Source organism: Macaca thibetana, chromosome 14 (genome assembly GCF_024542745.1).
Source record: "Macaca thibetana thibetana isolate TM-01 chromosome 14, ASM2454274v1, whole genome shotgun sequence".
NCBI classification, from domain to species: Eukaryota; Metazoa; Chordata; class Mammalia; order Primates; family Cercopithecidae; genus Macaca; species Macaca thibetana.
The window spans coordinates 20,295,665-20,322,667 of record NC_065591.1 but is presented as its reverse complement, the minus strand read 5'-3'; the positions used below and the strand labels follow the sequence as shown (position 1 = coordinate 20,322,667).

The following is a 27,003-nucleotide window of genomic DNA, read 5'->3' as shown; positions in this document are numbered from 1 at the left end:
TCTGTAAACTTTACACACATGCAAACAGTCCTGTGTGTTGCTCTTTGAAAAGTCCTTGTGTCATAAAAATGGAAAGGCTTCCCACCATCTCCAGGATTGTGGTTACTCTTGGAGGGAGGAAGGGAAAGAGAAGAAGTTGGAGGCAGAGAGGGTCTTCCACTGCATCTCAGCATTTTCTTGAAGCAAAAGGAGAGAGAGGCCTGAGACAAATAAAACTCGTGTTAATTTTTGTTGGCTTTGGCTGATGGGCACAGGGTTGTCAGCTGCATTCTTTATAATTTCTGAATGCTTGAAATATTTCATGATTATTGTCATTTTTAAGGGTAGACAAAAGAGGCTCTAGGCGGTGGAACCAACCAATGTTAAGGCTCACCCTCAGGGCATTAAGGCTGCAGAAAAGTGAAAAGGGAGTGAGAGGCCCAGGATAAGTTGGGGGGCAGGCCTGTAGGGTATGAAGGCTGTGGCCATAAATATGAGTTTTATTGTAAGTGCAGTGGATGCTATTTTGAGCTGGTGTGGGACATGATCTGATTCACGTTGATAAAGGGCTTCTCTGCTGCTTTGAAGAGAACAATGGAGGCTTATGAATGGCACCAGGTTAGGTAGGAGTCTAGGCATGGTGACCATCCATTTGTTTCCCATCTCCCAGGAGTTCTCCCAGGCTCTGCTTCACCAAGTCTTCAGGGAACCAACCCTGATCTAGCTCATGTGTCAAAACTTATCAAGTTGTACATTATATGTCAATGATGCCGCAATAAAGCTGTTAGAAAGGAAAAAGAAGGAACATGTCATTATGAAAGAGAAAGAGGCAGGATGTATAAAAGTGTGGACCTGAAGAAAACTAATTAAAAATTATGGGAATGAAAAATATTCATCAAAATAAAGGTACTCATTAAAAAAGAAAACAAAGAAAGCTGGAAAAACCTCAGTAGATGAGAGAAACCCTGGATTAGACATAGCTGAAGAGATAATTAGCAGACTGGAAGAGAGTTCTGAGAAATTTTTCCAGAGAGTGCCCAGAATAATAAAGAGAAAAATATGGAAGAGTAGTTAAAAGACATGGAGGATATATTGAGTTACTCCCATACATGTTTTTTGTTTGTTTGTTTGTTTTTGTTTTTGTTTTGTTTTGTTTTGAGACGGAGTCTTGCTCTGTCACCCAGGCTGAAGTGCAGTGGCACGATCTCGGCTCACTGCAAGCTCCGCCTCCCGGGTTCACGTCATTCTCCTGCCTCAGCCTCCCGAGTAGCTGGGACTACAGGCACCAGCCACCACACCTGGCTAATTTTTTTTGCCATACATGTTTAACAGAAATTTTACTGAAAGAGAATGGAGAAAATGACTGAGAAGCTGTACTCAAAAGCCTAATGACTGAGAATTTTCCAGAATTGAAAAATATATGAGTCTTGGAGTTGGAAGGTGTTCAAGTAATAAGGAGAATTTCAGGAAAGTAAATCTTCACTTCAAAACCATATAGCAAAACTGCAGAAAGTCAAGAGTAAAAGGAAAGTCTTAAAATTTACCACAGACAGATTATCCACAAAAGAACATTAGACTGACAGCTGTTGCTTTTGTGCCAATGGCAGTCTTTTTTAGCAATCTTCAGAGTGCTGAAAGAAAATAAAACTTAGCCTAGAATTTCATACCCAGCTGAACTCTGATTAAAGAGTGATGATGAAATAAAAGAGAAACCAGCCCAGCTTCAAACCCTGAGGCTCTTGAACATTTAGAGGTTGGGGAGAGGAGGAACCCTCTCAAATCACATATGTTCAGTCATCCAGCAGTGGCCTCTGTCTCCCGCAGAAACTGTAAAGAGAGAAGGATTGGTTTAGCCTTTGTGGTTGCAAAGCAACGCCAGTGGAAAGGCCCCTTGTCAGCTGTGTTGCTGTGTATTCCATCAAGACAGAGGAGAGAGATGGTTCCATGTGCTACCCATCTCCCAAGAATTCAAAACACCTGTGAAGGGCTTTGTGGGTCTAGGAGAATAGGATCCCCAGTGTCCCTAGAAGAATGGGAATGGGTGGAGAGAAGGTAGCAGGGATTCTGAACCCAGCCTGCATTTCAGTTCTGTAGCAGTGGTGACATTTCAGGGGGAGGGGGAGGGAGCAGGTGGAGCCAGGCCCTGGGCCCTGGTTGGGAAGGAGCCCAGGGACATGAGAACCCCTCTAGAATGGCCCATCCTAGACTCTTTCTCTTTCTTCCAGATTGTGGACAAGAACAACCGCTATAAGTCCATAGATGGCTCAGACGAGACCAAAGCCAACTGGATGAGGTGAGCCCTGCTCTGCTGATGTCCCGGGGGTCTTGCCTGGCCTCTGGAAAGGAGACAAGGGAGTGTGTTGGGCCTATGGGAGCTCCAGTGGTGGAGACTTCTGGAGGTTGCTGTTTGCAGGGTTTGGGATGCATCTAGCTCTGAAGGACCCACCTTTTCCCCTAGGCCTCCATCAGGGGGCTCTAGAGGATGGCGTGTGGCCAGGCTGTCGGGATGCAGGGACCCCTTGGGGTGATCACTTGCCAGTGTATCTGGAGGACCTGGGCCCCAGGCTTCTGGCAGCATTCCTAGGGAGGAGGAGGAGAATGTCCCCCACCTAGGACTGTGACACCTTCTCAGAGCAGGCTCCTGTAGTGGTGGTGTGAGAATTGTCCCAATGCAGTCCCAGCAGTTGTTTAAACAGCCTCCATAGAAGAAAGGGCTCTGACAAAGTCTTCAGTTCAGTTTTTGGCAGTGTTGCTGCCTGAGTTTGAGTACTTTGAAGCGTCAGCTTTACGCTGTTCCCGTGTTTGTGGCAGAAGTTTGCACCAGAAGATTCCTTAAATGCCAGCCAGAGGAGGCAGGAGACTGGCCCAGGGTCACCCAGGGATGACTGAACTGAGCCTGGAACCATGGGCCCAGTGTGATGCTGATGGTCTGTGTCGTGTGCGAGGGGCTTTGCCTGGTGGGGTTTGTGGACAGGGGTGGGAGATCTGACCTGCCTTGTCGCCTGCTTGGTGGCTTCTCTCTGGGACCTAGGAGCACTGACTGGGGATTTGGATCTGGGTGGGAGGGGAAGGAAGCCTCAGATGTCTGGAGTCAGGAGCACAGCCACACCATGGACCTGGGGCCCTCTGCTGGCGTGTGCACAGTTCTGTGACCCATGGGGCCTTGAGGCTGGTGGTGGGATTGTGCTTGGAGAGAGGACAACTTCCTAAGAAGGAGTGTGCTGTCTTAAACTCGGAGACTTTCTGAGCAAATGAGGAGAAACAGGTTTGAGGCGAGGAATGTGTGATGAGGGCTCCTGTGCCCTTCCTGGTGGCTCCACTGCCCACCTGTACTCCTATCAGAGCGCCCTGAGCAGCTGAGCAGCAGTTCACACCTCCCAGAGTACTTTAGCGTTCGCCCTCTTATGGGTTGGGGCAGGTGTTCTCATTGCCGTTTGATGGGTACAGAACAGAGGCTCCAGAGATGAGCGGGCCCCCTGCCTTGCAGTGTGGAGAATAGCACCCACTGCCCCCAACCTCCTTGCACACAGCTGATCAGACACTGCCCTGAAAGTGGTCCCAGGGAGGTGGCTTGACACCCGCGACTGCCTTCTCTTCTCACTGCCACGGGGTCCAGGTCAGCTGAGCACTTACAGTTCATCACCTGTGTACTGAGCACCTAGGTTGAGTCAGACTGTGAACTGGAGTGGATCACCCAGTCCTGCCCCACCACACCCCATGCCCCACCCCCGCTGGCCCTTCCCAGGCTCACACCTCCCACCACAGAGATGACTTTCCAGTGGAGTTGTTGCACCGAGGCACAAATGTGCTGCAGGGGCCCGGGTGAAAGAGGAGGGGTTCGTTGACATGGGCCTTCAAAGGAGCCAGGATTGTGTCTGGGGACACTGGGGTGTGGTGTCAAGTCAGGCTGTCGGGCAGCTGCACAGTTTGGAACCCCGGCCTGTGCCGCTGTGCTGCCTTCCCTGTGGCTGCAGCCTGGCTCCAGGCAAGTAGGGGATAGCATGCGTGTGTCCACTTGGGAATCAGGCTTTCTGTGCTGTTACTCTTAAGGCGCCAGGAGATTTGCCCATAGAACTGAATCTGTTCCACTCTTTCACCCATCTCTGATCCTTCCCCTTGGGGACAAGGCCTTCCCAAAACCCCAAAGAAGGGGAGTTATCATCTGAACTAACTTAGCTATCCTCTGGCACCCCACAGATTGTGACTTAATTGGGCTGGAGATGGGCCCTGGGCCTTGGTATTTTTAAAGCTAGTGATTCTGATGTGCTGCTAGCATTGAGAACCACTGCTCTGTTCAGATCTTCGTGCCACAGTGGTCAAACTGAGGGCAGGGCAAGGTCTTGCTCAAGAGCATACAGTCAGGGTAGCAGAATCAGGATTTGAACTTCTTGCTCTGTAATCCTAGGTCAGTGTTCTTCCTGCTTGTGCACAAGGGACCAGGTGAAGCGTGGCTTCCTGGGCCTGGATGGGCACTGGTGAGCAGGGGTTTGGGGGTTTCTGCTACTGCCACTTGCTAGCATGGTATCTGTCCTGTTCTGCTCCCAGCCTGTCCTGATTCAAGATGGCATCTGGGTAGTCACAGCTGGTGGGCTCTCATCTTATGACGGCTCAAAGAGCAGGTTGGGGTTGGGGATGCAGTTCGTTGCCATGGAGACACCCCTCCTGTTGGTGTTGGAGGGAAAGCTGTTAATCCTGGGAATCCTCCTTCCCCTTCATGTCCGGCTTCCATGGTGTAGCTCTTTCTGATTTGCAGATGCTCTTCCTTGCACTGTCATGGCACTACTTGGGGATGATTGAATGGAATCAGTTAGTTTCTTAACAAAATGAATGGTGGGCGAGGAGGGGAACGGGTACTGTTGTGTGGAGCTTGTCTTTATGAAGCCCTATGCTAGGTGATCTGTCTGTGGTGATTCTCAACTGGGCACTATTTTGTGCCCCAGGGGCATTTGGCAAGGCCTAGAGACATGTTTGGTCATTGGATGCTATCAGGTAGAAGCCAAAGATGTTGAAAAAATCCTGTATTACACAGGACACCCCTTCCCCCCAACAAAAAATTATCTAGCCTCAACTGCCAATAGTGGCAAGATTGAGAAACCCACATTAAGTCCTCCTGATAGCCCTGGGCAGTGACACTAGAATTATCACCCTAGTTTTATGGAGAAGGAGGCTGGGTTCACATGAGTCCCATGGTTTGGCCCAAGGAGACTCAGTCTCTAGTTCCAGGTCTAGTCCCATGTTCCTGCTACCATCTTGGACCGGGTAATGAGGCCCCCAGCCTTCTTCCCATCTTCTGGGCCCTGGTGTTTTGGGTGCATGAGTAGGAAGGTGAGGGCTAAAGGATGTTGGTGCCGCCGGCCTTCCCCTCTTGGTTTCAGAAGGAAACCAAGGAGTGAATGCGCTCTGAGCTTTCCTCCATACCCTCATGTCCTCTCTTGGGTGGATTTTTTAACCTTTTATCACTGGTTAAAGGGTGACAGAGCCACGATGTGGAGAAATCGAGTTCCAAAGCCAGAGCAGGAGCCAAGTGAAATGGAAGGGCCATGCTATGCCCCTTGCCCAGGGCCTCTGGCTGCTCAGTTGAGAGGGAATCCCAGGTCCCCCTGGTGTCCACCAGAGTGGAACTTGTCTCCCTCAGGACAGTCGTGGGCTTCTCAAATTCTACCAAAAAGCCACAGCAGAAGAAAGCACTCCCATGGGAAGGAAACCTGTTTTCCTGCACATATGCAAAGGTGGGGGCTTGGAGAACTGACTGGGATAGGGAAGGGGTAGGGGAAGAGAGCCACTGGGCAGAATCAGCTTTCTGTGGCCACACCTTAATCATGGCATTGTCACTGCTACATCCCATGGCAGCCCAGTGTAAATAGTATCCCTGGTTATGTATTCTTCTGAGCCATTCATTCAGCTGTAGGGCTGTAGGTAATACCGCTTTACAGAGACAATGGTCTAATCCTAATTTCAATAAGATCCTTTATTGCTACCTTTAAGAGATTTTAAGCCCCTTACATCATGTTTTTCCCTCCTTAGTAATAACCCTGAAGGGTTGTGGTTATTATTCTGGACAGGGAGAGTATAGTGTGAAAGGTTGAACTTGAACTGCCCTAGCTCTCACAGCTAGTAAGAGCTAACACAGGCCCTGAAACCAAGGCCTTCGACTCTGAGTTCAGTGCTCCCTCCCATGTAACGCGTCTCTTCTTTCCACCCTCCCGTCCGAGGAGTAGTGGAAGGGACCTCTCAGTAGGAGGAGGGTGTGGTGGGGGCCAGGTTGCCCCAGATGCCTCCTGGCTCCCCAGCTGGGGGCCAGCAATTAGGAAGGAGGAGGACCACCTGCGTTGACGGTCATTTACCCAATTGTGCTTTGTGGGATATTCAACCCAAGGAATGTGGCACACCTGGCCGAGCGTAAGAGGAAGCCCAAGTTCTCCAAGGAGGAGCTGGACATTCTTGTCACAGAGGTGACTCATCACGAAGCAGTGCTCTTTGGGAGGGAGACCATGCGGCTGTCCCATGCTGACAGGGACAAGATTTGGGAAGGCATAGCCCGGAAAATCACCTCCGTCAGCCAGGTGCCCCGCTCCGTCAAGGACATTAAGCACAGATGGGATGACATGAAACGGAGGACCAAGGACAAGCTGGCCTTCATGCAGCAGTCCCTGTCAGGCCCTGGGGCTGGGGGCCGGGCCCCCACCATCGTGCTCACGGCCCACGAGAGGGCCATCGAGTCGGCACTGCTCACAGCCCATGCAGGGCGCGGCTTCCCCAGGGCGGAATTGGATGGCACCGACAGCCCTTCGACCAGCTGTGAGTATCACCAGTCCCCCGCCGCCCGGCCGGCCGCCTGTCCCCGAGCCTACACTCCACAGTCTCCCACCAACTTTCCTTCTGGTTCTCTCATGTCCCTCTCTGTCCAGCCCACTCTTTCCATCCTCCCCTCCTTCTCCCACTCATCTCCTCTCCATCTCTTTTAGTGCATTCATTCTAGAACATTTACTGAGCATCTCTGTGCCATAGCCATGCTAGGAGCTGGGAAGACAGCTGTGTGTAAACCCCACACAGGCCCTGCTCTTGGGGAGACCCTGGACTCCTAGGAATAAACCAACCTTAAATAATTGCACGAGTAAACTGGTAACAAAGGGATGAAGGACACAGGAGTCCAGGAGGTCCTGAGAGCAGGGCTGACTTCATGAGCATGCAACCTGAACAGTCTCAGGGGCCACGGGGTTTCAGGCTCTGCTGTCACCATCTGGACATTCTTCATAGTTTTTGAGCCAGGGGCCCCACGTTTTGCATTTGACCCAGTGGGTAACATAGCAGCTCTGTCTGAGACTTAAGGAGTGGGGAAAACTGTTGCCACTGGGGGCTGGGGAAGGCTCCCTGAAGAAGTCCAGTGGACTGGGATGTGAAGGGTAAGAGTTAACCAGGCCAGGCAGCAGCGTGGGGCGCGGAGAAGGGGAGGGGAGGCGCGCAGGCAGAGAACAGCATGTACGAGGCCCCGCATCAGGAAGGCGCTTGGCACGTTCCATGAACAGTGAGAAGCCAGGAAAGCCCAAGTGTAGCAGCGCGGGGGAGGGGGCTGGAGACGAGGCGGCCAAGCTGTGAAGGCCTGGGCCGTGGAAAGATCAGTTCCTTTCTGTGTCTGGTCCTGACTGCTTTGTTCCTCTATTATTCTCCTTACTCCCCTGCCTGAGCCACGCTGCCTACCCCCCTTCTCTGTGTGCTGCCTCTCTCTGCCTGCCCTATGGCTGCCTCTCAGCTCCCTCTCCATCCTCCTGGCTGCTCCCCTACCGGCTCCCCACCCCTCTTCTCCCTCTGTACTTGTCCCTGCCTTTCCTCTCTACTTCCTGTGTCTCACATGCACTTTGAAGCCAGGGCCCCAGCGGCCAGGGCGGGTGTCCCTTGGGGCTGGAGTTCTAGTTGGGGCTCAGCAGAAGGGGGAGTACTCGAGGCCTCTGCAGGGGCTGCACCCCTTTCTTTCCACTTCTGCACATCTCCCCCGCCCCCCACCAGCTGCAGTCCCCACTAGAGGCCGTCTGCCTGACTGGCTCGTGAGTGGTGGGAGCCAGGCAGCAGAGGCCCCAGGGAAGCGGCCGTGGCTCAGCCTGTGGGAAGGTGCTTCGCAAAGACTCCCTTGGCCTTCCCTTCCCGGGCCCCCTGCCATCAGGATCCGCTCGCTTCCTGTTTGGCTGGGGCTCCTGACAGGTGGTGGTTCACAGAGTCAGATGTTTAGGACTGGAAAAGAACATGGAGACCATTTAGTTCAACTTCCTTGCAATGCAGAAAGTAAGCTCTGAAAACCAAGGTGGCCCCAAGCTCGATTCAGAAGCAGGACTTGAACCCGGGTGTGCTGGCTTCCTGTGAATCAGCGTTTTCCTAAGTCTTAAGAGGATTCTACCCCGTGATAAGAATAAATGGGGGGTCAGCATCCAGTAAAGCCTGTTCCCTGCATCCTGCTCCGCTCACCCCTCCATCTCCCTGAAACTGAATGTAGTGAGGCCACCAAAGGTTACCTGGGCTGACAGGGAGCCCGAGTGTGCCATCGGGCAGAGCCTGCTTGACCCCATGGCAGGCTCACAGCTCTCCCTTTCCCTGCAGCAGCCAGCTGCGGCAGCACTCGGCCAGGGGCTTTGCAGAACGGGGACCTGGGAGGGAGGGAGCAGCATCACCTCGCCAGGCCTCACTCCTTCCAACACTGGCCATGTTAGACAGGTCTCTGGGATCTCGGGATGGCTGCTGTCCCACCAAGCACTGCCAAGAGACACAGGGCTCCTACCAAGGTGGCCCAAGTGAGCCCCCAAGACCCCTGGGAGGTATGAGGTAACTATAGGTTGAACCTGTCTGTCCTCCCCGTCACCTTCCTGGGGGGTGGTTCTGAGCTGAGCTGTCAGATCCAGGCAGGGAGGGCTTGCCTGTCAGTAGAGTCAGTCCATACATTATTTATTCCTGCCACAGGGATTAGCCCATACCCTTGGTCACTAGAAAGCAGGACCCACATGTGCAGAGGCTGGGCCCCCCTCCCTGTGTCCATCTGCAAGGAGCAGTCTGTCCAATGGCCCCTGTGTGGTCAGATGCTCCTGGGTGGGAGCACGATGTGACTGAACTGGAAGCCTGCCTTGGGGGACAGGGGGACAGCAGGGCTGGTTGCAGAGGTAGCTTTCCTGCTCTGCACTGTCCTGCCGGTTTCTTCAGCCTGTCTGCATCCGCTGTGGTGGTTCAAAGGTGCAGATTCCATATTAGTAGTCTTTTATCCGTCGCCTCCCTCCCACTCTTCCCCCCAAGTCCCCAAAGTCCTTTGTATCATTCTTATGCCTTTGCATCACATGGTGCAGTGTATACTGCTTGGGTGATGGGTACACCAAAATCTCACAAGTCACCACTAAAGAACTTCCTCATGTAACAAAATATCACCTGTACCCCAATAACTTATGGAAAAAAAGGGTGCAGGTTCCAGCAAGGCCACAAGATGGCCCCAAGCAATGCAGACGTGGCCTCAGAGAGGCCGGCGCTCAGAGGGCCAAGAGCATCATAGTACCTTTGGGCAGGTGCCGCTTCTTCAGTGTTGCAGAGCGCCTTCATGTTTGTCATCTTGTTTATGACTCTTCTTAACAACCCAATTAGGTAGCCAAGCCGTTGGACATGTAAACAGGGCAGTTGTTATCATTGCAGAAAGTGAGTTGCAGAGAGATGAAGTGACTGCTGAGGTCAGGAGCTGCTGGGTCGGCACACAGCCGCTGGGCTGTGGTCTCCAAGTCCCCTGGCCTGGGCTCTTTCCCACTAGAATGGAGCTGTTCCGTGAGAGGAAGAGGAACTTCCCCCCAGGGGTGCTGGGCCCACGCACCTCAGGGATTTGGGGAACAGTGATTTCTCTATGAGTAGGGGCCAAACTAGACTGTAGGGTGGCAGGGCAGGGGATTACTCAGGTGTTTTTCAGGGGCAGGGCCAACCCCCGGGCCTCCCTCCTTCTGCCTTTTGTAACCATTTTTCCATCTTTGTTTCTGTCCCCCAAGATGATGAAGATGAGGAGGCGCCTGGGCCCTCAAGGCAGCCTCTTCGGGTGCCTCTGCAGCAGTCTCCGGAGGAAGAGGCCCACCTGGCCAGGCCCGCCCTGCTCCGTTCATCCTCCTCCTCAGACCAGTCTGAGACGGTGGGCCCCAAGCCAGAGGCCCTGCCCCATCCCTCACCCCAGGCCCAGGCTGCCTGCAGGACCCCTCGGCCGCACCCCAGCCCACCCACCACGGGCCTTGACTGGCAGCTCCTCCACGTCCATGCCCAGCAGACCGAGGTGTTCCGGCAGTTCTGCCAGGAGCTGGTGACCGTGCACCAGGACATGGCCAACAGCATGCACGTCATCGGCCAGGCCATGGCCGAGCTGACCAGCCGCGTTGGTCAGATGTGCCAGACGCTGACAGAGATCCGGGATGGGGTTCAGGCATCTCAGCGGGGGCCAGAAGGGGCAGCTCCTATGGGCTGCACTCCCCAGGCCACCCAGGCCCAAGCCCCCCTGCCAGAGCCCCCAGCAGCTTCCCCAGCATCAGCCCCCACACGGACTACCAGGTCTCGGAAGAGAAAGCACAATTTCTAACCCAGCTAGTCTACACTAGGAGGAAGAGCCATGGAGGAGGGATGTCTGGCCTCACAACAGGGGCCAGTCTGTCGTGTCCAGGAACAGGATCGATGACCCTTGTAGGACATTGGGGGCGCTGTCACCTCCTCACCCAGCGCAGGTTGCTGCCTGTGCTCTAACAGAGCATGTATTCAGCCCCACACCCTCATCTTTGGCGGATGCTGAAGATGCAAGAAAAGCCACCTGCTTGATGCTTGCTTGGCCTGGAGATCGTTCTTCTCTTGGTCTGTGTCCTGTGGCGGCAGGCCTTGCAGGGAAGGGGGGTGCAACAGTGGGGAGCATCTGAATGAAATCCCGCTTTCCAACCTTGGGGCTGCTGTATCGGCCTCCCACACGTGACCTCCCAGGCCCTGATGCTGCTGCTTTTGAAGGGGTTGAGGCCTGATGGACAGATTGAGTCAGTCCTTCAGGGAGGGGTCTGCCCTCCCTTGCCCTGGGGTGGTGCCCGCCTTGGCCCTCCGCTTGCCCTTGTGCGCGTGCTCAGCTGCTGTGCTTGCCTTTTTTGGAGTGGGGAGAAGAATGGGATGACGTCGGAGGAAGGAAAAGACTGTCTTGCATTCATAGAGAGCACTTTATGCTTTTCCTCGCCCTTGCAGAGGGGTGGTCTCAGTGGGGGCTCAGGACAGTCAGCTCGAGGCAGCCAAGTCAGGTATTATTATGATCATTTTTATCATCATCATCTGTGTAAGACAAATGATACAGCCAGTTAGTGAGAGGGCCAGGACTGGAAGCCAGGGTGTCAGTTTTCCCAGCTCCTCTGTCAGAGGCCAGATCTGGAGTAGTGGGAAGGGGGCGGGGGGCGGGCCTTGCCCCTTGCCAGGCCTCTGCCTCCTGTATCTCTGCTCCTGCCTCAGCTGTCCTGGGTGGAGGTGGGAGGCACCTAGCATTTAGCAGGTGATTCTCTCACCCTGCCCTGGCCCTATGGCTCATAGCCAGTGGCTGGGAGAGGCAGGGCCAGATCTCAGGAGCGGAGGGCAACCTCTTCCCTGGCTTCTGAAAGAATCCAGAGCCCAGTAGGGCTCATGTCCCATTCCAGGTTCCAGCATGCCTTGCCTCTGCTTGCTCGGGCTGCCTACGCACTAGCTACACACACCTCTAGCTTCATGTTTCATATTGGAGTGTGGGGAGAAAACTGGGTTCTTAGCATTAGAGAGGGAAGTGGCAGGTGGCAGATACAAGCTTAGCTCTGACCTGGGTGCAGCTCAGCTGTGTGTCCTTTTTTTCCCCTGACCTGAAGCTGACCCCAGCAGAAGTCCCCCAGTCAACCCCTCCACCCAACAACCCCCCACCCTCCCATCCTGCCCCCAGCCGTAGTAGGAGCTGGGAGGATTGCAGCACCCAGTGCCTCCCAAGGCCGTTCCTGGAGTGCTGCTTGTAAACCCAAGCCAAGCTTTGTCCCACGTAGGGAGAATGGAAGGTGACTGCAATGTCCCTGTGCCTTTGGCTCCATCTCCCCATTCTGTGGTTTTTTGGGGGTTCCTACTTCCCTCAAATTGAACACTGTCCTGTCCAACAGCCCGATGGCTTAATTATTGCCTGGAATTGCCCGGCCTCCTATGCTGGAATCAAAGATTGCCTTCCAAAGTATTTTTGTTAAGATGGCAATAAAAAGAAATCGATCTCACTCTTTGAACACACCCAGTGTCCAGGATCTTTCTTTGGTGTGTATTCTCTTTCTTCGTTTCCTGTGAAAACCTCAAGGTCCCCAAAGCAGGGGTTAGATGATTAAGGAAAAGCATGTTGGTGAGAAGGGCTTGAGTGCCCCTTGATTTCCCTGATTCTATAAACTGCCAGATTCCCTGTATCCAGCACCATGCCAGGCCCTCGGAGGAAAGGACGGGCTTGCATAGGCTTAAGGGATGGAGTATCCATGCACGAAACCACTCAGTCATATTTCATTTCTCTGCTCTTCAAAAGTGAGGTGTTGCTAAGTCAATTTTACCTTTTGTTCCCTAAAAGTAAGTGAGACGTTGTGGTAAAACAATTACCGTTTCGGACAGGAGGCTCTAGAGGGGTCAGGGGCTGTCCATGTGCCAGTGCGCACTTTAGGGGCCCCCTGAGGCGTGACCCTCCCCACCAATCCAGGTGTCTGTGTCTGGCACTGGCAAGGCTCTGCCCACCTAGATCTGAGGCTTCTCAAAGTAACCAAAGCTGCCTCCTCTGCCAAGAGGAGGCCTCCTCACCTGTGCATTGCTCTGGCTTAATGCCAGTCCCAGAGAGCTTCTCTAAGGCAGGAAATCCCCAAGTCTTGCCCACAGATCCCCTTTCTAGAAGGTTCTAACCTACCTTTAGCCTCTTGAAATCCAGGCCATCCTCTGCAGTTCTTAGTCAAAAAGCATGACCATAGAAATGAAGGACTACCCAATTTTCGAGAGATGCAAAGATGCCATGAAACCATTCCCAGGGCCTTCTCTCCCAAGGTCAATGTATGAAGCAGTGACTGGCTGGCTGCTCTCTCTGTTCCTGGGGAGGGAAGGGGCCGAATCGGAAGCTGTAAAACTGAAATGGAAGTCAGAGCAAAAGGGACAGCGAGGACTTGTCAAATTGGGATGGAAAAGATTTTCAGTTTCTGTTTATTGGCTTCAGTGGGGATTGTGGGGCTAGCACATTAAAACAGGGAGAGGAAACTTGGATGAGAGGCAGAAATGAATTGGAAGAGGGAGGCCTGTAGCCATGACCAGGTGGATGTGTGACCCAAAGCCCCTCCTAGCCCGGAGACCTATGCATGTGAGAACACTGAGCCCAGCCTCTTCTCGGTCAGTCTTTTCCTAGTTCTGCCTCCCTAATTGGGGCAGCTTCCTTTCTATTGAAGATACCCATTAAGCAGTAGTGTCTGAGCCTAGCCTAGTCGATTCCCTCCAGCAAAATGGATGCCCTGTGTTATGTTCTCTTTTGCATTGGAACCAATAGTCATGACCTGACCCAGCTAGAAAATATGATGCACTTGATAAGACACAGTGGGTGAGGTCTGAGAACTGTTGTCTTAGTACTTACCTATCCAGTCCCCAAGGTCAGCGGGGAGGTTGGAATAAAAACAATCCAGGATCATCATGACAGGTTTAGTCCAGAGCTCTCCACCGCCATCAGCAGCACCGCCACCTTCCCCTTGATTGCTCCAAAGGTCCCAAATTCTATGGGTTGGAGTTGAAATGCCTCAATAAGCGCTAGCATTTGCAGAACAGCCTCAGCCAGGCATTCTCTGTGCCTTCTCTCAAGAGGTAGTGACCTGGTAACTCCTCAAACCTCCTTGCAAAGAGCTGCTCAGCCACAATGGATAGATTTTGCACCTCCTGGTAGCCTTCCACTCCCTGGGAGGGCTTCTGCTTTCCGCAGCCATGTAATGAATGGAACAGGCACAGTTCTTCATAAAGGGGCTGTTGTGAATGGGAACAGAAGGGTTCTGGGGAGTGGCTCAAGCCAGCATGTGTTAAGGCAAAATACTTAAAAGCAGGAGATCTAATTAGAGGTAACAGGTTTGGGGACCTAGCTGGCTCCATTTAGCTTTACCTCTTAAATGATACAACATAAACATCTTGTCAGGGGAATGGGTTGTGATTCACCGAGAGTTGTCATATATATCATAGTTCAAATGCTAAGTTTCGGAACAACCAAATGCAACAAAATCTGAATAAGTGTTGATCTGCCTCTGAAAATACTTTGTGATTTATACAATGCCTTGAGGTTAGCTTTCCAAATATTGATTCTTGATGGATAGAAAAAGACCGGAAGATGGAAAGAGAAATTGACTTGAGTCTTTCTAAACCTTTTGACACACCCTAGAAGTTGCTCTTTTGAATAAATAAATCCGTGATAGGAATGTATTTCTCATCTAGCTTTTTCTCTTGATGTTGACTGTCAGAGAAATAATTCTAGCTTTTAGAGCTTGGTGGTTGTTTAGAAACTGGAAGAAAAAAAAGGAGAAGACAGTATTCTCCATTCCTGGTGCTCTGTGATTCAAGTGAGTCTTGTGAGAAAAAGATGAATGAATGGTTTTCCTTTCATATCTGGGAGCAGGAAAGTTTGGAACGACTTCTATTCTGTGCTAACTGCAAGGTTGATTATTTTTGGATGTCAAATCCTAGACTCTCACTAAATTGGGGACTGGAAATATTTTACATATTCAGAAGAAATCTCAGCTATGGAGAAAAGTCTGACTCACAGTTGTAGAATTGAGATCGGGAATTATTAATTTGGAGCAACTTCTGTCAGCCAGGAGGGTCTCTTTTCCCTTCTCTTATGTCCTTTGTTAATAACATCACGGCTGGATGCGTGGAAATCACCGTGTGGTCTTCACTACTCAGAGATAGCGATGCTTATATCCGATGCTGATAAGAACACCGATGTGTTGGGGCTAACAGAGAACACAGACCTAGGACAAGATGCAAATTCTGGGGGATCTAAGCACTGTAAATCCTGCAAGTTCTACACCTCCATGGTGGAGCCTGTGGCTTACTTCTCTCAAAAGGTTGAAGCAGCCAAAGCCAACATTTGCTGTCCCATCCGCCTTGGTCTTACCCCTTCTGAGGTCTTGCAGCATCCTGTTGCCAGAATGGATTGTTCCCTGGACTCCAGTGATCCTCCTTGGAAGGCAACAGCCTCCTCCCAGGCTCTCCAGATGAGAAAGGCAGGATATAGATGAGGGGCAGCTGGTGCCATCCCTGGGACCTCTAGAATGTAGATTCTCCATGCTGCTAGCCGCCACCACTGTCACCTCATACTGGAATTGGCATTCATATATTTCTTTTCTTTGTGTGTGTGTCAGAGGTGAGGTGGGTGACAGTAATATTTGTTTATTGAGGGAAACTTTGAAAGTATGCAAAATTACAAAGATGATCTACCTATAAGGGGTTGTCACTGTTAAAATATTGGTATATTTCCTTCAAGTTGTTTACTGGGGCTTGTTTTTAAAGCATTATTGGAACCATAGTCTAAATACTTCCAGTCCTATTGTTCTCACACTATCTTATTTCAACACCATCTTTCCATGTCATAAAAGATTTTTTGAAAACATTTTTCTATAGATGAGTAGCATTCCATTGTATAAATGTAGCATCATTTATGAAATCATTTCTCTAGTATTAGACATTTAAATGTTTTGCCTTTGTACTACTATACACAATGATACAAGTCACCATAGTGGTATGCCAGGTTTGCATACTTCATCTGTAAATGTTTCTTGAGCCATGTTGCCACATTGTTTCCTAAAGGGTTACACCTGTTAATTCTACATCATCAGTACAGGAGACACCTTTCGTACCACCTTTACCAATAGAGATATTATCATCTTTTAGAAATCTGTGCCAATGAGACAATGTGCTATGCTGTGTTTCTTTTATTAGTGATGCTGAATACTTTTCATTTGTTTATTATCCACTTGAATTATTCTGTGAATTTTTGTTTCCCCTGGACTTTTCCAGATATAATTCATTGGGCTACACCAGTCAGATGGACTTTGATTATTGTCCCTGGTTTATGAGATAAACCATCACATAAAGAACTAAGTTTATTTTTTACTACAAATTTCCTAGATGCTTGTGTATCTCAGAACCCTAAAACGCCAACTAATTTCCTCTTGCGTTCTGATCTGTACACCTTCTCTCCTCAGCAGGTGTTCCCTCATCTCACCTTTTGGAGGTGGGTAGGGTGGTGGGCTGGATGTTGCAAATGTTGTTTCAGTGAGAATGGGCGAGGGCCATAGAATCTGAGGGTTTGACAGAACTTTAAAGGTTTTCTGGTCATTGCCAAGTTGGTGCTTTACATGCCCACATAGGAGCCATGAGTTACAGTGGGAAACGTGCATAGGACTCAAAGCTTCATCTCCCATTTATTAGCTGTGTGACTTTGGGCAAGTCGCTTGGCCTCTCTGAGCCTCAGTCTCCTTATCCTAAAATCATTTAGTAAGATTAACCAGTGGTTGTCAACCTTCTGTAGTCTCTTATTTACCTTCCTCCCCTGTCCCCACTGAAGCCCCCATTTTTTAAAGATTTTGATCTTTAGCATTTATTAATTGATCTGTTGGACACCTTGTCACATGGGCTATTTGAGCTAGGCTTTGTGAAATACTGGAAACAGTTGAAAGACCCCAGCCTTACCACCATCAGAGGCCTGTGGGTATCTGGGAACCCCTGTGGTTAAAAGTTAGTGAAGAGTAGAAGAGATGACCTTTCAGTTTTTCAATCACCTATAATATCTAGTTGATATATTTTCCATATACTGTGAGGCAGGCAGGGCAGGTGTCATATCCAGTCTCAGAAAACAGAGATTCTTAGAGGTTTGGAGATCTGCTTGAGGTCCCACAACACAGTGACATCGGGACAGGGATGGTTTCTGGCCAGTGCTACTTCTCCAGACAGGGCAGCTGCTCTGCCGATGTTCACACGGGACCACATGCCTGTGGACTTTTAACCATCCACACTTGCCCAGCACTGGGCCGGCACCAGCGGGCACTCAACAAAGGGTGGCCCATGCGTTCTCATCTCTCTCCCCTCCCTGCTAGGTACGTGGTCATCTCTCGGGAGGAGAGGGAGCAGAACCTGCTGGCGTTCCAGCACAGTGAGCGCATCTACTTCCGGGCATGCAGGGACATCCGGCCTGGGGAGTGGCTGCGGGTCTGGTACAGCGAGGACTACATGAAGCGCCTGCACAGCATGTCCCAGGAAACCATCCACCGCAACCTGGCCAGAGGTGAGTGCCATGCTCCATGCGGACTGTGCCCACCACTGAGCCCCAGGGGAGGCCTGGATAGCTTCTTTTGGAGCTTCCTGAGAAAACCAATGGGAAATACAGTTCCCAGCAATGGGAAGACCCAGAGTAATTTGGGGGAACAGATGGTTGAGGTCTGAGCAGCAGCTCTGGGCCAGGCAGGGGCTACCCCAGCATGTTCTCTTCCCCTATGGTCTCAGAAATCCTTACCACACACATTTCAGAGTATCTATGACAGAGACAAGCCCCCAAAGCCAAGCAAATGTATTTAATCAAAATATACCCTATTTCCCCAACTCCAGTTGATGAAAAGATGTTACACACTGCTACTGCCTCAATAATGATCGCAATAACAGGGAACATTTACTAAATACTCATTATGTGAAATACTGACAACAGTTCAAGGACCCCACTCTACCACCATCAGAGGCTTGTTGGGTATCTGGGAACCCCTGTGGTTAGAAATTAGTGAAGAGTAGAAGAGATGAGCTTTCAGTTACCTACAATATCTGGTGTTGATATATTTTCCATAACCTGTGAGCAGATTTTCTGCATGTTTCCATGTAATCATCATAGCAGCCGTCCCTACCCTGTCAGTGTACCCTGAGAATTAGATGGAGTCGTGGACATGTGGCCTTTAGGACGATGCCCGCCTCCATCATCAGAAGTCCTCAGCTATAAACTTTTAATACTCATGATCCCACGTGGATTCTTTTACCCATCTTACAGATGTGCAAACCGAATATCAAATGAATACAGTGATTCATCCAGGGTCACCTGGCTAGGAAGGACAGAACTAGGTTTCTAATCCATATCAGTCTGACTTCAAGGTCTAAGTTTGACCTCCAATGTTACCTGGTGTCCCAGAAAAAACCTGTCCCCTCCTTGGTTCCTCCTGGTGTCTCTACTGCAGTCCTAATGAGATGAGGTGAAAGAACAATATCTATCAAAAGAAGAAGGTTGGCAGGAGGTGGGAGGGTGACTTAGGAGTGGGAAGCTGGGTGGGTTGGGTGTCCATTCAGAAGCAGTTTTACTGCTTCTCAGCGTAAGAAGAGAGTTTAACTACTCTCAGCCTCTAGTCCTTTACCCTTTTATTCCATCCTCATCCTGCCCAGGGTAGACTGGTGAGTCCAGGCCCTTCTTTCAAGGGTTTTTTTTTTTACACTAAAACCACACACCCAAATACCTAGAGTCTATCTGGTGCCAGGAACCAAGGCTGTTCCCAAGCCTCACTGTATCGTGTTCCTGACCAACTTACTAATTGGAAATAAATCTTCACTTGGAATATGAGGGGAGAAGACGAAAAGGGGGTGGGAGTGACCTATTCAAACTAAGCTATCTTTAAAAGCAAAACAGAACAAAGCAAACTGTGGACATTGAGTGCACAGCTGCTGCCTGACTTGGTAAAAGGTATCTGGAGATGATGGGCAGTAAAAGGAGACCCCATAAACATACTCATTTCTTGTCTTCTTTGGATCTCAGGGTTGGGCACCTGTTGGTTTCACTTGGCAAGGCGTGCTTCCATGATGAGGCTGCAGTGGTTTCCATGTGACCTCTGGAGATGCCTCATGTAAAAGTGCCTAATACATATTAGGGACTCAATAAGTCTTTGTTGAATGGATGAAAGAAGAAATGAATGAAGACAGCCAAGAAGCTTCCCAAAGAATCATACCACTAGAAGAAAAGAAAACCCAGAGAAATCATATCTGAGAACACAGATTTCGTCCCTTAGTCATAACCTTCTTGCGTTCTTCTGGATTTGTGATGTCCTTTTCTTCCCCCAGTGGTCTTCTCCAGAGCACCTGAAGCTGCATCATCCTCATGAGCCCCAAGACCACAGGGGACTGCTCAGAGAAGGGTGTGAGCTTTCTGGAGTGGTTCAAATGAGGTGTGTCAGACAGACTTGAAAGGAGACACACTGAGACATATGAAGATACAGGAGGAAAGAGGGTCTATTCCTGGTCAGGCTGAGCAGTAGGAAATAGGAAGGAAACTGAAAGCTACAGTGGGGCAGTTCCACAGCTGTGGGTGATCCTGAAGCCCTTGGGAATGGTCATGGAGCTCAGTGGCTTCTAAATGTGTGCCTCTGTAGCCTGTAACTTCAGCGGACTCCGGGTACTTTTAGTGGTGTCCCAGATTGGTGTGCCAGTGCTGCTCTGAAAGGGAGATCCCCTATGCCTAATCACTCATGGTCTTACATAGAAGGAGGTTTCTTTGTAACTGGAGGTTGGCACCCTGATGGAGGCCAGAGCATGAATTATTCGTTCTTATTAAGTAGGAATATTATTGGTTGTTGCCAGAAGTCTTCCTGAAGACAGTGTAAACTATTCCTTTGTGGTTATTCCTTTTAAGAATAGATTGCATCTAAAGCTCACATTCTAACAATTTATGTGATTTGACCTACTTTGACTCATTAATTTACTTTGAGGTTTCCTTTGTTTCTGTTTTCCATATTGTATGGAGGCTTTGGAAGCAATTTCATGATGCTTAAAGGTTTCTTTTGGCCCATAGATGTTTCTTGAAGCCGTAAGTCCACAGAGATCCCCTGCTCATACTAAGAAATTTGAACAACGTTGTTTTCAAACAATGATGAGGAATCTCTGGCGATCTGTAGGCTTGACTTCTCGATGTCCTCAGCTGTTTGCTGCCTGATGGTCCCATGACAAAAGGCAAACGTGGGTCTTGATTTTTAGAGATTTTCAATGGGCAAGTGCTACATCTGATCTGTAAGACATACAGGTTGCATTTTCAAGTTATCTCCATCTCTCCCCTTTCTGCAGCTCAGCTGATATAGAAGTGCAGGCTGTGGGGAGCTGCTGAATTCCAGAAGCCTTGGAGATAAAGTTGTTCCTTAAGTATTCATGTGAGGACAGAAAAGGTGCATCCTGAATAGATAACTTCCTTTGTGCTGTAACCTAAAGGAAACCTGGAGTCAAACATGTAGCAGGGCACAGCACCTGTGCCAGCTACGGGAAACCAGGCATGGAACATCTGGACTGCTTATGGCAAACCCTTGGCCTTCACTCAGAAGCCTTTGGCAAATGGAGCCATCAAAAGCCTAAGTACAGCTTAGTTCAAGTCATTGTTCAGTGGCACATCACCCAGGGCCCCTGCATCTGGTCTAGGAAACCTTTGAGATTTCTGAGTTCCATGGGCTACTTTCAGGACCCTCTAAGGGCTGAAGAGATTCCTCTGCCTTTTTAGCATCTCTCACCAGGAAGCATCAGCACTTCTGTAGCAGTTTATGAAACTATGTTGGTAATTTTAAAGAATCACGCTAGCTGGGTGCCATGGCTCATGCCTGTAATCCCAGCACTTTGGGAGGCCAAGGTGGGCAGATCGCTTGAACCTAGGAGTTCGAGACCAGCCTGGGCAACATGGCGAAACCCTATATCCACAAAAAATACAAAACTTAGGGTGTGATGATGTGCGTCTGTAGTCCCAGCTACTTGGGAGGCTGAGGTGGGAGGATCACTTGAACCTGGAAGGTGGAGGCTGCGTGAGCACCACTGCACTTCAGCCTGGACAACAGAGTGAGTCTCTGTCTCAAAAAATAAAATTAAAAACAAGGAATCAGTCTAAAATAATTTATGGTTGAGGAGCTCACCAAAATATTTGAAACAAATGAAAGTAATTCAAAGTGAATTGAAGTAATTCACATGATAGAAATAGGCAAGGAAACGTCCTTTGAATTGCCAAGTAAGGAGACACAGCTATATTTCCAGACTGCTTTGGGTCATTGTGGATACCTTGTCCTTTATCTTGTCAGAGGCTGTCATGTTGGAGCCCTCAGCGCCATAGGTCTCCTTGTCTTCCCCTTTCCTCTGCCCTTAGTCATCAGTGAGAACTACAGAAGTTCAGATCATGCTTTCTCACATGTTCCTAGTCTGCTGATTGCTGGGAGAATTAGAAAGGACAGTTGCCAAAGGATTGACTTTGCCTTAAGTGGGCTGTCTCCATAGCAACGAAGGAGGAGGAAGGAGTGAGGCCTATGGTGTTTCACGTGTACCTTTTACCAAGTCGAAGCAGCCATCTTGTCATTGCTAGGGCTGAGGGGAAGCTGCAAAGGTTGGGGGAGTTGATACTCACTTGGCTCTGAGGTATGTTCCCACCACCCAGTGTGATTAAGTGGGATGTTGCCTTCTAGGGTCACAGGAAAGAATGTTCAATTACTCTCCCCTGTAGATTTCTCTTAACTTATAACCGTAGAGCTTGTAGATGTGAAGCTTCTCGGAAACTGTCTCTTTATAAAAGGTCTTTCCACCGTTCAGGTCCTATGAGTCTAGTTCTGATGGTCCACTGAGTGATTCATATCTCCCCTTTGCAACACCTGCCCCACAAGCCCAGATGTAGAGGGATGTGTCAGGTGACCTGACAGGAGGCCTGCTTTGTTTTCTGTTGGTTTCTCCAATTTGGGGGTTTTCCCCACTTCCTTACACCCTGGTTTTCCTTCCTAGGAGAGAAGAGGTTGCAGAGGGAGAAGTCTGAGCAGGCTCTGGATAACCCAGAAGACCTGAGGGGTCCCATTCATCTCCCTGTGCTGAGACAGGGCAAAAGTCCCTACAAGCGTGGCTTTGATGAGGGGGACGTACACCCCCAAGCCAAGAAGAAGAAAATTGACCTGATTTTCAAGGATGTTCTGGAGGCCTCACTGGAATCTGCAAAGGTGGAAGCCCACCAGTTGGCCTTGAGCACCTCACTGGTCATCAGGAAAGTCCCCAAGTACCAGGATGATGCCTACAGTCGGTGTGCAACAACCATGACCCATGGTGTGCAGAATATAGGCCGGACCCAGGGGGAGGGGGACCGGAAGGTCCCCCAGGGGGTCTCCAAGGAGCCAGGCCAATTGGAGGATGAAGAAGAGGAGCCTTCATCATTCAAGGCCGACAGTCCTGCCGAGGCCTCCCTTGCATCTGACCCTCATGAACTTCCCACCACCTCTTTTTGCCCTAACTGTATTCGCCTAAAGAAGAAGGTTCGGGAGCTTCAGGCAGAATTAGACATGCTTAAGTCTGGGAAACTTCCTGAGCCCCCCGTATTGCCACCACAGGTACTGGAGCTCCCAGAGTTCTCGGACCCTGCAGGTAAGTTGGTTTGGATGAGATTATTGTTGTAGGGCAGAGCACGCAGTGGGCTGTGTGGAGGGTAGCCTAAAGCTCTCTGTGGAAACCACCTTCTGGGAGACCTGAGGAGTGTAACATGGAGGCAGCTACCTCCATGGGTGGGAGCCCAGGTCCTCAGTGTCTCTGGCAGGCCCGTCGGCAGCTCTGCCAGGTACTCTGTGTGTTGCCCTTGTATCCTCCTTGTCAATAAAGGAAGTTCCGCTGCAGATGGGGTGTGTGCTGTGTTCTTGACCCGTTGCCTTTCTCTGGTGGTCCTACTGGTGTCTTACCCCAAAGCCCAATTTCTAAACCCAGTCTTTCTCTCTCCCCAGTCCCAAGCAGGGTGTCCCACTGGAGAGATCTCATGGCTTCCCTACCTTAGTCCAGGAACATAACCTTGTTATTCTCTTCCTGAATTTCTGTCCTGCCACACATGTTCCCCAGCCTGGAGTTCTAGAAGGATGGAGAGTGAGGGGATCCAGGCCATTCGCCTGCATGGCTTTTCCCTATTCTGTTGGCTACCTGGATCTCTAGTGTTGGTTGACAACTAGGGAGGTTTTCCAGTTCATATCTGCAGCTGAGGGAGACTGTTTACATAGCACTTACTCTTTTAACCACATCCCTTAGCTCAGAATGAGGTGTTTCTTGTATTTAAAGCATGCATCTGAACTAAACTGCATTTTGATCCTGAAATCACTTGGGGCCATATCCAAGCTACTTTTGTTCGCATTAATGAAGGGCAAATGAATCCCAAGTTCTTGTGTAACTTTGGAATGTGTGATGTACTTTTCCTCCTCCATCAGATCTACTCTCCTAGCTTGTACTGTCCAGTTGATAGGGGGCATTTAAATCCCTCAAATACCCACACATGGAGGGTGAGGCAGGCAGCCTGGAGCCTGGTGGGTGTGACAGAAGGCAACCGTGGACAATCCACAGAGAGTAAAAGTCACATGGGCTAGCAGGAGTGCTCATAAACTAATTCTGGGCTGGGATTCAATCTGTCATAGGCTTCCACGGACTTCTGTTTCCCACAATGTGGCACCTACCTTCCAGGAATGTTTCCTGTGGATTTTGGAAAAGCCTGTTGTTTCCACCAGGTATCAATGTTTCTTTCCCATTTGTTTTTCAGCCTCAGAGAGCATGGTCTCCGGCCCCGCCGTCATGGAGGACGATGACCAGGAAGTCGATTCAGCAGATGAATCTGTCTCCAATGATATGATGACTGCGACGGATGAGCCCTCCAAGATGTCATCGGCCACCGGGCGCCGAATCCGGCGCTTTAAGCAGGAATGGCTGAAGAAGTTCTGGTTCCTGCGGTACTCCCCGACCCTCAATGAGATGTGGTGTCACGTCTGCCGCCAGTACACAGTGCAGTCCTCACGCACCTCAGCCTTCATCATCGGCTCCAAACAGTTTAAGATTCACACCATCAAACTGCACAGCCAGAGCAACCTGCACAAGAAGTGCCTGCAGCTGTACAAGCTCCGCATGCACCCGGAGAAGACAGAGGAGATGTGTCGCAACATGACCCTGCTCTTCAACACAGCCTACCACCTGGCCCTGGAGGGCAGGCCCTACCTGGACTTCAGGCCCCTGGCAGAGCTGCTGAGGAAGTGTGAGCTCAAGGTGGTGGACCAGTACATGAACGAGGGAGACTGCCAGATCCTCATCCATCACATCGCCCGGGCCCTGCGGGAAGACCTGGTGGAGCGCATCCGCCAGTCACCTTGCCTCAGCATCATCCTGGATGGGCAGAGTGATGATCTGCTGGCCGACACAGTGGCTGTCTATGTTCAGTACACCAGCAGCGATGGGCCCCCGGCCACAGAGTTCCTGTCCCTACAGGAGCTGGGGTTCTCTAGCACAGAAAGCTATCTCCAGGCACTTGACCGGGCCTTCTCGGCCTTGGGCATCCGGTTGCAGGATGAAAAGCCAACCGTTGGCTTGGGTGTAGATGGAGCCAACATCACAGCCAGCCTCCGTGCCAGCATGTTCATGACCATCCGCAAGACGCTGCCCTGGCTGCTGTGCCTGCCCTTCATGGTGCACCGGCCCCACCTGGAGATCCTGGATGCCATCAGTGGGAAGGAGCTCCCATGCCTGGAGGAGCTGGAGAACAACCTGAAGCAGCTGCTGAGCTTCTACCGCTACTCGCCACGCCTCATGTGCGAGCTGCGGTCCACAGCGGCCACACTCTGTGAGGAGACAGGAGTTCCTGGGGGATATCCGCGCAGTGCGCTGGATCATCGGTGAGCAGAACGTCCTCAATGCCCTCATCAAGGACTACCTGGAGGTGGTGGCCCATCTCAAGGAGGTCAGCAGCCAGACCCAGCGGGCGGATGCCTCGGCCATCGCACTGGCCCTGCTGCAGTTCCTCATGGACTACCAGTCCATCAAGCTCATCTACTTCCTGCTGGACGTGATTGCTGTGCTCTCGCGCCTGGCCTACATCTTCCAGGGCGAGTACCTGCTGGTGTCCCAGGTGGATGACAAGATCGAGGAGGCCATCCAGGAGATCAGCCGGCTGGCTGACTCCCCTGGAGAATACCTGCAGGAGTTCGAGGAGAACTTCCGAGAGAGCTTCAATGGGATCGCCATGAAGAATCTCAGGGTGGCTGAAGCCAAGTTCCAGTCCATCAGGGAGAAGATCTGCCAGAAGACCCAGGTCATCCTGGCTCAGAGGTTCGACTCCCGCAGCCGGATCTTTGTGAAGGCCTGCCAGGTGTTCGACCTGGCTGCCTGGCCCAGGAGCAGTGAGGAGCTGATGAGCTTTGGCAAGGAGGATATGGTGCAAATATTTGATCACCTGGAGGCCATCCCGACCTTTTCCCGGGATGTCTGTAGGGAAGGGCTGGACCCCCGGGGTAGCCTGTTGATGGAGTGGCGAGAACTCAAGGCAGATTACTACACCAAAAATGGCTTCAAAGACCTGATCAGCCACATTTGCAAGTACAAACAGAGGTTTCCACTCTTGAACAAGATCATCCAGGTTCTTAAAGTCCTCCCCACTTCCACCGCTTGCTGCGAGAAAGGCCGCAATGCCCTCCAGCGAGTTCGCAAAAACCACCGCTCCCGCCTGACCCTGGAGCAGCTTAGCGACCTGTTGACAATCGCTGTAAACGGACCGCCAATCGCCAACTTTGATGCCAAGCGAGCCCTGGACAGCTGGTTTGAGGAGAAGTCTGGGAATAGTTATGCGCTGTCAGCAGAAGTCCTCAGTAGGATGTCTGCGCTGGAGCAGAAGCCAGCGCTACAGACCGTGGACCACGGGACGGAGTTTTACCCCGACATTTAAGAAGCTGGCACTGCAGAGTTCACTAAGCTGTTGAATATTTTTTTAATCTATACTCATAAGCTTTGATATATTATATAAATATATATTATATTATATTATATATATATATATATATAAAACTCACACTGAAAATTTTTAAAAACCAAGGTGACGTGTCCACCAGAAGCCACTGGGAGCTTTCAGAAAGGAAAAATGTTGGAAACTGACTCTTGTCTACAAAATTTGGCAGCTGCAACATACATGGCAACTCATTTTCACTCACAGAAGCACGTGCTGGGGCCTCCTGTGTTCCCACCTTACTGTTCGCCAACAGCATAAGCTAAAATGACAGGTCTCTGTCATCACCTTTAGGTAGCTCATTTTGTTTATGTTTTCATTTGTGGGTGGCGGGGCTCTGGGTTTGGGTTTATGTTCTTGCCTTTTCTTTTTTCATTTGGTTTTATGATGGGAGGGAGCTCCTCGGCCTCCTCATTGACATTCTGGTCCAGCTGAATCAGATCTCTGACTTAAGCCAGGGTGGGTTGTCTGTCTGGATTGGGGGGATTGACCTTTCTCCCTCTCCACCTGACTTCAGCTTGAGATCTTTTTTTATTCATTTCCTAATGAGGGTTTCTTCACTGTCCTACAAACAAAAGTGTCGGTCAAACTGTGACACTGCCACACCTCACCTCTGTTGCCTCGTCCATCCCTGGGTTGTGGATCCCTTCCTTCCAGCCCCCCTAGAAATTCACAATATTACCCATTATACTGAAGGCAACATTGCCTCACCGCCGAGCTTGAAATCCTGGGGAAGGGAGAAGGGGTGAGATTTTAGCATTCCTGTTTATACGAGGTAGAGGATAAAACAATACAATTCCATTCCGATCCAGGGCTTTTGGGGAGATAAAGAGCCAAGAACTCAAGACCCCAATAGGGGAGTGATTTTTGGCTAAAAAATAAGTAAAATGAAAAGTACGTATTCGAGTTACATTATTTATACTCTTTCTTTATAATCATATCATATGTTGAGGGTTTTCTTTTTCTTTAATAATCAAGAAATGCCTGCTATAGTTCAGTGGCAGGAGGTGTCAATGCAAATTGTGCCCTGAGTTATACATAACTCAGATGAGAGTCTCTAGAGATGTGGTCCTTCTTTTGCAACAAGGCTGATAACATGCTCCATGGTCATAGGAAACTGGGGAATGTGTCTCTGCCTGTAAACTCTTCCTTTTTTGAACAGGATAGAGATGTCCTAAAGAAATGGAGAAAAGAAGAGAGGACTCTCAAGGCATCAGCCTACACACACACACACACACACACACACACAC

At 50.3% G+C, this 27,003-nt stretch overlaps 1 protein-coding gene and 1 pseudogene across 2 annotated transcripts in view; both read left to right on the top strand.

The window, feature by feature from the left end:
* PRDM11 (PR/SET domain 11) overlaps positions 1-25,791 on the top strand; it is a 45,852-nt gene extending 20,061 nt beyond the window's left edge. Inside the window, 5 exon segments of the mRNA XM_050757656.1 lie at positions 2,205-2,272; positions 17,094-17,281; positions 21,757-22,383; positions 23,531-24,609; positions 24,611-25,791. Of these exon segments, the coding sequence (XP_050613613.1) occupies positions 2,205-2,272; positions 17,094-17,281; positions 21,757-22,383; positions 23,531-24,609; positions 24,611-25,696 (3,048 nt within the window). The 3' untranslated portion in view covers positions 25,697-25,791.
* On the top strand, positions 10,563-12,234 carry LOC126935770 (uncharacterized; annotated as a pseudogene). The gene has a single exon (XR_007719290.1). The product of XR_007719290.1 is annotated as an uncharacterized LOC126935770 (transcript).
* Positions 25,792-27,003: the final 1,212 nt, after the last annotated feature.